Raw genomic sequence first — 13,755 nt, 5'->3', positions numbered from 1 at the left:
TGTTTAGTTAAGATGGAATATTTTGTTAATCAATCATCAATTCTACATTGTTAAAAGGCAATCTGGCAACAGAGTAAATCGAGAATGAGATAGCGCTATCCGCTTTGTTGAATGATAGACAAGGAAAGTAATACCATTGCTGATCAAACACTGCCATTATAACGTGGACTTCACTATAGATCCAAGAATAGTATATACTTGGATTGGATCTAGGTTAGATCTGTGTTTTTACTTAGCTTATCCACAGAAAAAGACGATCTTTTCTACCTTGTGGGTTATCACTGCAGTTCTGACTCCAGTATTAGGCCTACAATAATTCTATTCCAGCTGAAATGACATTCTCCAGTATCATATCCATTCTTGTCCAGTGCAAAATACATTCTCCAGGGGTTGCCCTTCCACCCATTGAGAGTGAAAGCAGTCCGGTGCTCAGAGGAAGCTCACCGTGCAAGAAGTGCAGAGGAAGCTCACCTTGGAAGGGGGAACGACAAGGTCCTTGCGATTACAGCTTCTTACACAGATCAGTCCCGCTTTGGTTACAGAGCTGTAAACGTTGTAAAACGTGGAGTGCGTTCTTCGAGAATATTTTCGGATAATATTTCGTGAATTTATCAGTCTACCATACTGTGAATATATTACTTCAGTTAATATTTTCCTACAGTGAGTTGAGACTAAATCTCTAGAATTTATCTGTGGAGGTCTTAGAGAAGGGGTGTATTTCATTCACCGAAATTTTTTGGTGTTTGGAAACTAATTTGAACTAAATTTCAATCACGGATTTTACGTTAACAACTAATGCTCATATAGTGGTTGAACAGTGTTGACTATCTGTGGATCTTTGAGAAACGATTTGACAGTTTTCTCTTGAAATTTCAGAAGTTCAAAATCTTTGGTGCTTCGTCAAACTTTTCCAATTTGACAGTTTTAGTTGAAAGTTTCAAAAGTTTAACATCTTCGAGAAACTTTATCATTTTTGCAGTTTTTGTTGAGAGTTTCAGAAGTTTAACATATTTGGCGAAAAAACTTTGTTCAGTTTTTCGCTCTGATTACCCGAAAACTTTATCTTTGATTCAGCAAGTTTTTCCAAGGTTTCCAATTGTTTTAACACCGATTTCCCATATATTTAACAGGTATCTCTCTTTTTCGCGACGATATTCCCAGGTTTTCAATTGTTTTAACATTGATTTATCTTAAATTTATCACAGTTTTCTTGTAGTTCGTGACGGTATCAGGTACACACGTGTGTCTCGAGACATTTCTCGACTAATTGGATATTCGTGGTAGGTTTTCGTGACTGAAACGTGGAGTTCTGAAACTGTGTTGTGGTCGCGAAAATGTGGGTGCAATTTGTGGTGCTTTGGATGGGGGTGGTGGGACCGGGGTGTCTCGAAGGACTCGCTGCTTCAAGGTCGGTGCGCAATAGCGGTTCAATTAGGAGCACTACTGCGCAGCCGGTCACTGTCACACCTTCTGCTCCCAGCAGGAATTTCACCGGTCGAGGATCACGAAGCAGGTGAGTTTTGGGAAATTTTTTACTGGTTTTTGGGAAATCTTCAATGTATTTTGGGAAGTTTTGGCAAATTATCAACTTTTTTGGGGATTTTTTGAGGATTCACAAGCCGTTTTCAGGGAATTTATGGAGATGTGAGTTTTCGATGTTCAAATCCACGAAGAAGATTAGGTTTTTGGGGATTTTTCGAGGAATTTTTGAGAATTCACTAGCCGTTTTCAGGGAATTTATGAGGATTCACTAGTCGTTTTTAGGAAATTTTCGAAGGTTTATGTTTTTGAAGTTCAAGTCCACGAAACAGATTATGTTTTTGGGGATTTTTCGGGGAATTTATGAGGATTTACAAGCAGTTTTCAGGGAATTTTCGAGGGTTTATTAGTCGAAGTTCCAGTCCACGAAGCAGATTATGTTTTTGAGGCAGCAATGCCATTATAACGTGGACCTCATTATAGATCAGAAATTATAACTATAGTGAGGTCCACGTTATAATAGCAATGTTTGATTAGCAATGGTATTGCTTTCCTTGTGTATCATTCAATAAAGCGGATAGCGCTATCTCTTTCTCGCTTTGCTCTGTTGCCAGATCGTCTTTCAACTATGTAGAATTCATAATTAATTAACAAAATATTTCATATTAATTATGAGATTATTGAAGAATATAAGTTGTTGCTTAATAGAATATAATATTGATTATTTTAAACGAGAATGAACATTTAATATTACAACAATAAACCTGTACCAGCTACCGTCTATAGGAGGCATTGACAAGACAGAGGATCGGCAACGTTGTTCTCCTGTCTTCCTCCACTGCCATTATAACGTGGACCTCACTATAGATTCTGATCCAGCTTTGGAGACACGAACTAGAGATGCTGTGATGACATTTGAAATGGGATCTACTGCGACCGTTCAGTATTAGTTAAATGGGACGTGTTTTAGCCATTTGTACGGAATTGTGACATTTTCAAATGAATCCAGCACATGAGCATGTAGCCTGGCGTGACTTGTGTCACGTTAAATAATAATGCGCATGCGCTGAAATTGTGTGGATCACAGGTCGTGGCGTGATGATGAAATGTCTCTCACTAAACTGTGCTAAATTCGAACTTCTACCAAATTCGATAAAATCTTTTTAATTTTTTTCTGTGTTTGCAAATTGTTCTACTACCGAATTCGATATTACTTTTATAATTTGTCTTCTCTGAATGTCTCTTCTTTTTTCTTATTCCCTGTCATGTCAACTCTTTAATTAATTCATAAAAATATATGTTCATTCTTAATATGGATCCACTGAAGCTTGAAAAACACTCTTCTCTCAAAATTGAACAAACTAGATTTTCATTTTGTTACTTCTCAGTTTAGTCAAATTGAAACATCTTATCCAATTATCTCTTCATAGCAAATAACTCAATATAATTATGTAATGAGACAAGTCTCTTGGTCTTACCTCGTCAAATTTGGGAAAAGCCCATTGTCTCTTCACTAATTCCTCTATCATATTTCAACTTCAAATCATGATTTTCTATGTTGAAATATTAAAAATCACGGCAACTGCTATTGTACTAGTGTCAGCTCTAATCAATCGATAAAGTATTACTTAGGAGAAAAGATAGCATAAGAAAATATTCCCAACACAAAACAAAATTTCACAACTCCAACACATAACCTAAAATTGAATTTCCAGTTCCTTCAACAATAACAAACACATCAGTTCAGCTGAAGATGTGGTAGGTGTTCCCATGAAACCTGGTTATGTAATCTGAATTAATTTTTGAATGAATATAGTGGTATTGACAATATCAACGTTTTATTCTTTCAATTAAGAAAATATCCCATGGCATAGGCTGTTTTATGTTCCAAATTACAAGACAATTTTTTGTTAACTCAAGCCGATTACTGTCTTTATATTGCATTCAGATACATGAAACACTGATCCATCCTAAAAAATCAGTATCTCTTATTCAAGTACATGGTTAGATTACACTTCCTACTGCACGTAATAATATATTACCTGTTCAAAGCTCTATCTACTCTATAACTATACAAATAATACTCCTCTCCCTTACTTATAACACGAAATATATCTATGTAGAGTGATTTATTGGACTAGTGAGGTTTGAAACTCAAGAATGACACTGACCAATACAAACTACTATTTCCGAGCTATAGCATAACCTACCAGACAACATAACACCTGATAACTTTAACATCCATATTGGCGGTATACCGGTATAGTTATGATATAGTCAAGTATGGTATACGTAGTCTAGTCTATACCGGTCGTCTACTCTAAAAGTATTTCCCACGGTAAATTTGAAATGAGAGTGGACTAGATATATCATTGAGAACCGCTAGGCTGCCTACTACAAGTATACTCTGTCTTTTTCTAGTCACTTTCTCTCTCTTGGTCAGACACCCAGACTCTATTTTCCTTTCTCTCTCTCTCTTTTCTTCTTACACAGAGGCCACACCCAAGATCGCAGAGACTTGTGGTTGATTGCCTTCATTGAGGTCTAGAGTCAGATGTGGAATTGATTTTTTTCTTTACTTTTTCACTTGTTTTTTTACTGTCTTCACTTCTTTACCTTTTCACTGTCTTCATTGACCGAACGTAGTGAGGTCTATGTTTCAACTCGGATTTTTTTTGTCTGTTTGTAAGTATTTGACCGAACTTAGTGAGGTCTATGTTTCAACTCGGATTTTCTTTGGTCTGTCTGCATGTAACGCCTTTACGGCCAAACACGTTGATAGAATTCGATGAGATTTGGCAAGAATACTCCTTTTTCAACTGCACGTCGATCTATACAAAAAAGTTTTTGAACTTTTGAATTTTAAGGATGGTATGAAAGGGAAAGGAATTCTCATCAACCTCTGATATCATCTACTGTGAAGATAGGATTAATCAGACTATAGAATTATTTATAATAAATCAGCTGACAAGTGGAATATTCAATGCATGCATTACGCAGATGTGTAGCCTTGTCTATTTCTATAAGGTAGGATTTCAATATTTTTTATAATGCGTGCCAATCAGTATCAATATTCTCACATTTGAAAACCCAATTTAATAGGTGATTGAAAATAAAATAAAAAATGAACTAAGTAATGCTGAAGAATTATAATATTCTTGATTGAGAAAAATAATTTTAAAAAAGTTGAGAAATATTTTTATCAGATGGAAAGATTATCAGGGAACTGGAGAAATTATCATATAGGATGCGAATTCAAACGTGAGCTGAGTTTATATTAACATAGGTGAGTTTTTGACGTTGGAGAAAACAAATAACAGTTTTCAAGAGTAAATTATAATTCAACTGTGAATTGTAATTCAACTAAATCAACTAGAACAGGTGACATCAGATACTTGTGGATGAGAAAACTGCGTGAGGTCTACTGTTCACAGAACTACTAGTTATGAATGTAATGGCCAAAAATTCACGGCCAAACTCGTTGATAGAGATTTGGCATGAATATTCCTTTTTCAACTGCGCGTCGATGTTTACACAAGGTATTTTGAAAATTTGCATTTGAAGATGATATGAAAGGAAAAGGAATTCCTTCCAATCTCCGATATCACTTATATATCATCTACTCTAAAGATAGGATCAATCAGACTATAGAATTATTCACAACCAATCAGCTAACAAGTGGATTATTCATTGCATGCATTACACAGAAGTCTGGAGAAGCCAGTGAACAGGTGAGACCAGATAATTGTGGATGAGAAAACTGTGTGAGGTATATTGTTCACAGAACTACTAGTTGCTAAGAGTTTGAATCAATATCAACAACTAGAAAGGTTAAATTGAATCCTGCAGCTGATTAAAGATTAAGAAATTCATTACAGCAATTGATAAAAATCCACAGATCCAATAAGATTGTCCATACAGATATCTTACTAGTAGTTCTGTGAACAGTAGACCTCACGCAGTTTTCTCATCTACAAGTATCTGATGTCACCTGTTCTAGTTGATTCAGTTGAATCACAATTCACAGTTGAATATTAATTTACTCTAAAAAAGTGTTATTTATTTTCTCCAAGATCCAAAATTCACTTACCTTGTCAGACACGGCCAGACATCTGTGTAATGCATGCAATGAATAATCCACTGTCAGCTAATTGATTGATTGTCTAATTGATCCTATATCTTCAAAGTAGATGATATATATAGTGATATCAGAGTATGGAGGAATTCCTTTTCCTTTATATCATCCTTAAAATGCAAAATTTCGAAAAACCTTATGTATACATCGACGCGCGGTTGTAAAAGGAATATTCCTGCCAAATCTCAACGAATTCTATCAACGTGTTTGGCCGTAATCGCGTTACAGACAGACGAAAGCAAATCTAGTTGAAAAATAGACCTCACTACGTTCGGTAAATTATATCTCCCAAGCTTTGTTTTATAATATTTCAGTTAAAAACTGATTCAACCAGAGTTGTGTGAGAAATTAGGGGAATTTGTAGGTCTCACTTGACGACGAAATAAAAAACTGGAACTTCAAAGTTATGGTACTTTTTTCGTAACAGTCAATAAGCATTCTAAAGTCGTTCCACCTGAAATTAACCCATTTGCTAATGTAAAATGTTGAGATAACAAGATTCCTCCTACTTGTAAGTAATCTGACCTAAAACAAATACTTGGAATTATAGCGAATAAAAGACAGCACTATGAAAATGTAATAAACTTTATCTGAAATTAGCAATGCAATAAAGTTATGGTGAGGTCCACGTTATAATGGCAGTGTTTGTTTAGCAATGGTGTTGCTATCCTTGTCTATCATTCAACAAAGCGGAGAGCGCTTTCTCTTTCTCGCTCTGCTCTGTTGCCTGAACGTCTTTCAACAATGTGGAACTAATAATAACAAAATATTTTCATCTCAATTATGAAAATTCATTATGAAATTATTGAAAAATAATTATGTTAAACAAGGATGAACAGATATTACATCAATAAACCTGTATTAGCTACCGTCTATAGAAGGCATTGACAGAACAGAGGATCGGCAACGTTGTTCTCCTATCTTTCTCCACTGCCATTATAACGTGGACCTCACTATAGTGTCCAACATTCTCCGAGATAAGATTGGGAGATTTCAGACCACTTTCATAAGACCTGAGTGGTTATGGGTTCTGAAGTTTAAATTATTCAGTTCACGTAATTGAACTATGGATTTTTGAAATTGTTTTATTTGTTTGTTTTATTATATCTGGATAAATGTTGGTGAAATTTTATTTTCAAAGTTTGAATGAAGGGAATATCCCATTACATTGGGACTATGTCAACATCAGCAGCCTTGTTAATAACTTATAACACATTTATAAAATATTCTATTGAGAATGATGATATTGTATAATGAATTATAGTGAGGTCTACGTTATATTTTCCACACAGAAAAAACTCAACAAGTAGAAGACACATTAAAAGAATTTTTTGTAACTAACTATTGTATGTTATATTGTAATTTATCTAATATTTTGTGTAATTGATGTTGTAGTTTTAGTTTTTTTGGGAAATGAACATTTATTTATTCATTTTATTGACAGTGGAGAGAGATAGGAGAACAACGTTGCCGATCCTCTATCTTGTCAATGCCTTCTATAGACGGTAGCTTATACAGGTTTATTGATGTAATATTAACCGTTTATTCTCGTGTATTTTATCAAGCAAGAAATTATATTTTTCAATGAATTCACAATGTATTTTCATAATATAGATTGAAAATCATGTTAATTAGCTATTATTTCTGCATTGTCAAAAACGATTTGACAACAGAGCAAAGCGAGGAAGTGATAGCGCTATCCCCTTAATTGAATGATAGACAAGGATAGTAATACCATTGCTAAATAAACACTGTCATTATAACGTGGACTTCATTATAGATAAAATTTTTCAAATAAGTGCAATATTTGTAAAGTTTTTAATTTATTGTGATACATTCTGTGATTCATTTAGAGTAACCTTCAAAATTCAAAATAATATTCAAATCATCATTTCTGGACCGAAAATCAAGTAACGAAGCAGTGTGTGATTACATAACCTCGACTTTTGGACAACAAAATGTTTTTTACATTTTATCAAAATTTTTGGAGAAAAATAGTACAGACTCAGCCTAGTTCTTCTCCCAATGTCATAATTGTATTATGATTATAGTGTTTTTTACAGTAAATTAATAAATAAATAAATATGATCATAAACTTTTGCTAATTCAAGTGAAGCAACATAATATACCTTTTGGACATACTTCTATCAAAATTCGGATAGGGAACAGTTTTGGGCTAGGCCTGTTAGTCCTTTTCTGATCATGTATTTGATTTGTGTATTTTGGAATGTAAAATAGATAAACAATGCATGAATTTGATGACGTCAATATACAGAATGATCGGAAGTCTTAAGACTTAAGACACTTTGACACCAGAGTTGTGAATAATTCATGTTGTTGACAAAAATAGATTTTCTTCAATATCGTTGTCAATTTTCTCTGTAGAAAACAAGTGAAAGGTTATTACTACACATACAGTGTAACACAAGAGCTATGACAATATTAATACGGTACATACAGCTCCTCTTCCTCTTCTTCTTCTTCTTCTTCTTCTCCGTCATCTTCTTTTTATTTTCCTCCTTCTTCTTCTTCTCCTCCTCCTCCTACTCCTCCTCCTCCTCCTACTCCTCCTCTTCCACCTATTCCTCCTCCTCCTCCTTCCCTTCCTCCTTCTTCCTCTTTTCCTTCTCCTTCTTCATCCTCTTCTTTTCCTCCATCTTCTTCTTCTTCTCCTTTTTTTTTAATATTTTTAATATTCTTTCCGAAGAATGGACATTGATATGTCCAAAGCTCCGCCAATTTATGTAGATGCATAACAATTTAATTATTATCTATAGTTGTTATTATATTTCAAATTGCTTTTTCATATCATATACAGTTTAATAATTATTTTCTTAGTCTATATTATGTAAATTCATCTATAATTTTGCTGTATTGTAAGCTATTGTATATAAGTGTATAAGCCAGTATAATTGTAATCTACATAAATAAAGTACTCAATCAATCAATCAATCAATCCTTCCTCTCCTACTTCTTCCCCTTGTTCTTGTTCTTGTTCTTGTTCTTGTTCTTCTTCTTCTTTTTCTTCTTCTCCTCCTCCTCCTCCTTCCCTTCCTCCTTCTTCCTCTTTTCCTTCTCCTTCTTCATCCTCTTCTTTTCCTCCATCTTCTTCTTCTTCTTCTTCTTACAGCTCAATGATAAACAGTCAAAGCCCACCTCACGCAACCAGCATCTCCTTTACACGGCACGCACTCCTTATAAACGCCTTTTCACACTCCCAGGAGTTCACAAGTCAAACCCCGTAATTACCTGGTAAATAATATTTCGTGACAGACAATCATCACTGCGCATGCGCTTTGCTTGTTTCCACTTTCACAAAAACACAGGCGGAAACAGAAACAAACCGGCAATATTTCTCATTAGAGTGAGGTCCACGTTATAATGGCAGTGGAGAAAGACAACAGTGTTTTCGATCCTCTGTCTTGTCAATGCCTTCTATAGAGAATAACTGGTACTTGTATATCTGATGTAATAATATCAACTGTTCATCCTTGTCTTAAATAATCAATTACATTTCGTTTGTCAAGGAGAAATCAATAAATCAATCAATGATTCCATTCAACAAAAGATACACAGAGAAAATAGATTACAAATTTCTAATAAAAATACAAAAAACAGGCTTCATGCTGGAAATAATTATCTATTTCAGACTATGTGTAACCTTATCTAAATTTGGAAGAGGAATAGCACAAGGCTACCTTATGTTTTTTCTCTTCCTATCATTCTAATTATGTACTTATTGTATGAATCAATAACGAATGAGAGGAGTAAAGATACCTAGCCTGGAGAATACTTTTTAATTATTATAAGATAATGAATTAAAGGATCAATGATATTATACAATGATGATATCATACAATAAACCGTTGTATCATCAAAAATGATGATTTCAAAACCTGTATATAACGGAAGTCTCTATCAAAAATCGTGTTTCTACCAGTCTAACCAATCTATGAATGAAACAGTGATGCTCATTCATTCACAATCATCTCAGATCACTTCGAAAGATGGAGTAGGATGAGCAGGAGTGGAGGAGGAGAAGACGAAGAAGGAGAAGACAAAGAAGAAGACGAAGAAGACGAAGAAGAAGAAGATAAGTAGAAGAAGTAGAAGAAAACGAAGAAGAAGGAGACGAAGAAGAAGAAGAAGGAGAAGAAGAAGAGGAAGAAGTAGTAGAAGAAGAAGACGAAGAAGAAGAAGAAGAAGAGGAAGAAAAAGAATGTGAAGAGACCGGAAGAGGTTAAGAGGTATCTCCCATAGTGCGTGCTACCTGTTCATATTACTACTGTTGTTGGTATCTACTTACGGTACTTGTAGTGAGAACAGGTGAGTATACCAACACTACTTAGGATAGGTGACAGAGTTCCTTGACCTAATTGTGCACTGGATGAAGTAGAGACGCCGAGGAAGATGAATGGAAGAAGGAGAAGAAGAAGAAGGAGGTTGAGAAATAGGGGTTGACATGGTGCTTCTTCATCTTTCTCACTACATCTTCTTCTCCTGTCTTCTCTTTTTTCTTCTTCTTCTTCTTCTTCTTATTCTCTCTCTTCCTCTTCTCCTTCCACTCCTTCTTCTGCTACCAACTTCCAGCCACAACAATGGAAAGCATCATCATAATCATCATCATCATCATTCACAGACGTCCTTGAAAGCAATTATTATTAATGTATTATAATTTTGAAACATCCGTCTTCCGTTATGGAGCCGTGCATTTCATGAAGTTAAGCTATAGAGTGAAATACTGCAGTCTCTAGTTTCATCACTAGAATAGAATAGAATAGAATAATGATTTATTGACAAAAATTGAATACAAGCATAAAATTATCAAACAAAATCACAAGCTTGGCTTTTAAGCCGTCAGCTGAAGAAGGAGTTTCATAAGGAGTTTTATACAGTAATACAGTAATATTTCAGCATTGTATTCGCTTAAACTAACAACAGTAGTAACTTAAAATTCAGTAACTTCGACTATTTCAACAAACTTCATGAAACTTCATGAATTGGAAATATCATCTAAGAAAGAAGAGTAAATAGGCATACAACAAAGATTCGATCAAATAGTTTCATCACTAAATTGAATGAGAGCATAATATTTTTATAAATGGGTCATTCGTTGGAGAAGAAGATGAAGAAGAAGAATTGAAGGAAGAAGAAGAAGAAGAAGAAGAAGAAGAAGAAGAAGAAGACACGAGAAGAAGAAGAAGAGAAGAAGAAGAAGAAGAGAAGAAGAAGAAGAAGAAGAAGAAGAAGAAGAAGAAGAAGAAGACACGAGAAGAAGAAGAAGAAGGAGAAGAAGGTGAAGAGGAAGAGGAAGAAGAACAAAGAGCAGAAATGGCAGTGCAGAAAGAGAGGAGAACAATATTGCCAATTCACTACATTCTCTTGAGGATAGCTGCTACCGGTATATCTGATTAATATTCACTGTTCATTCTGGTTAAAAATAATATATATATATATATATTATTTTATTCGACAAGAGAATATGTTATACTATGATTAAATCATGAATTTTAATAATTCAGATTCAATATTTTGTTAACTATATTTTTACATTGTTGAAAACGATCTGGCAAAGTTGCGGAGATAGACAAGGATAGCGCTATCTGCTTTGCCGGATGATAGACAAGTATATCAAACCAATGTTCATCGAATACTGCCATTATAACGTGAACGTCAATATAGTAATAATAATTGTAATACTACAGTTATTAAATCAAACTAAACTATTATGAATGCAAACAATAAACAAAACATGACAGAAATAGCATATCACATTTTAAATAACAATGAATAACAGCTACAAATTGACTTCAAGAAAGACCATCTGCAATAACCACAAATAAATTACAAGATAATTATTAAAAATCATTGATTATAAAAAATTATAAATTAAACTTGAATTTTAAAAAACCACTTTTGAAGTGAAAATACACTTACTTTTGTTGTGACGATCGTTTCGACCTGTTGTTGGTCATCATCAGACTTTTCACTTCAAAAGTGTTTTTTTTAAATTCAAGTTTAATTTTAACAGTGAAAAAGTATGAATATACAACCGAGTAAAAATTATAAGTTAATATCCCAAAATTATTGCTGTAAATGCTATCCCACCTACAAAATCAAAATTATTGCTGTAAATGCTATCCCACATACAAAATCATTTCTCCATCAGTCAACATTCAACTCTCATATACCCTTATATCTATAGATAACTCTTTCCATACAACATAAATCCATAGCCATCTCCTCCCTTATATCTATAGATAATTTAAGCCATACACCAACAATCAATCACCATTGAAACCTTTATATCTATAGATAATTCCAGTCATACAACATAAATCCATTACTATCCTCACCCTTATATCTATATGGACAGTTCTATCTATCGAAGACAATGAGCTTGAGGATTAGCATAGAGTCATTACTCAGTGCAACCATAATTGAAGGGTTAGGGTGATAACAGGGCATAAATTGCGCATGCGCAGAGTCTCCTTTTTTCTAGGTCAATGCTAAAAAGTTCAAACGCCCTACTCGCCCGTTACACATTAGACACTTTCTAATACCGCACTTATTGTGGGTCCACACAATATTATAATATGGAGTTGAGTATGTATATGTACTGTGATTGAGTATATATGTACTATGATATGTATATGATATAGTAGAGTAAATATGTATACTACAATAGCGTAGAATCGACCACAGATCAAGGACTTGTGAATGAATTTAGTGCAGTCTTAATCGATTTCAAATATACTGTCTGGAAATTTTGATTTTGTTTTGCAACAATATAAAAAGTTTGGGAAAATTTGTTTTGAAACTTTGGTATTGATCTGATGAACTTATTACAATATTTTTTGATTTTATTCTATTTTACGAGAAAAATCACAGATTGGGAGAGGAAAACTTTGGATCCTTGTATAATTTCTTTCCCAAATTGAGATATCATAATTATTTGGATACTAGTAGTACTGTGAGCAGTAGACCTCACGCAGTTTTCTCATCCATAAGTATCTGATGTCATCTGTTCTAGTCGATTCAGCTGAATCACAATTCACAGTTGAATCATAATATTTACTCTTAAAAACTAATATTTGTTTTCTTCAAGATCAAAAACTCACTCATGTTAATAAACTCAGTTCACGTTTGAATTTGTATCCCATTAATCATTAATGAATAATCCACTTGTCAGCTGATTGATTATGAATAATTCTATAGTCTGATTGATCCTATCTTCAAAGTGGATGATATAAGAGTATGGAGGAATTCCTTTTCTTTCATATTATCCTTAAAATGAAAAATTTCAAAAAACCTTGTGTATACATCGACGCGCAGTTGAAAAAGGAATATTTCTGCCAAATCTCATAGAATTCTATCAACGCGTTTGGCCGTAATCGCGTTACATACAGACAGACAAAAGCGAATCGAGTTGAAACATAGACCTCACTACGTTCGGTCAAATATTTCTTATTTTATTCAATTTTAGAGAAAAACATAGATCAGGAAAGTGAGACTATTGATACCCTGTACTATCAATTTCTCTCCTGAATTTGGTTATCATAAGATAAATAACCGGATAAATATAGTCCGAAATAGGGTTATGTCTATAAGGTTTCACTTTCAGTTCAGTGAGGTCCACGTGATTATGACAGTATATGATTAACAGTCATATTGCTATCATTTTAAACAAGAATAAACAGATAATATCTCATCAGATAGACCTATATCATCTATCCTCTATAGAAGGATAGGCAAGGTTGCTCTCTTACCTTCCTCCATTGCCGCTATAACGTGGACCTCACTATAGCAATCATTGAATGAAATTCAATTGAATCGAATCATAAATAACAATTCAAATGAAAATCCAGAAATTGAAAACAAACTATAAAAGATAGAAAGTTTAAAGCAAGGTTGCACAAAAGCAGATTGAATTTTAACCGTGATTATCTTCACGAGAACCAATCAGAGAGAGCGTTTTTAAAAACGGCTTCTCTGATTGGTTCTCGTGAAGTTAATCATGGTTAAAATTTAACCGGCATTAAGATTGTGCTCTCTTTCTTTAATCAAATTGTGAAGAAATCAGCAACTAAAACATGATATTTATGCTGAGTCCAGCATTGAGACAAAAATAATGTGATACC

At 33.9% G+C, this 13,755-nt stretch overlaps 1 protein-coding gene across 1 annotated transcript in view; it reads left to right on the top strand.

Moving 5' to 3' along the window:
• Nucleotides 1-512: 512 nt before the first annotated feature.
• The window catches only part of LOC120351791, a 205,812-nt gene continuing 192,569 nt past the window's right edge, over nucleotides 513-13,755 (top strand). The window contains exon 1 of the mRNA XM_039430120.1: nucleotides 513-1,513. Within this exon, the coding sequence (XP_039286054.1) occupies nucleotides 1,335-1,513 (179 nt within the window). The 5' untranslated portion in view covers nucleotides 513-1,334. The remainder of the gene's footprint in view (nucleotides 1,514-13,755) is intronic.

This window comes from Nilaparvata lugens, chromosome 6, assembly GCF_014356525.2.
Source record: "Nilaparvata lugens isolate BPH chromosome 6, ASM1435652v1, whole genome shotgun sequence".
Lineage (NCBI taxonomy): Eukaryota > Metazoa > Arthropoda > Insecta > Hemiptera > Delphacidae > Nilaparvata > Nilaparvata lugens.
This window is presented reverse-complemented; position numbering and strand designations above follow the sequence as displayed.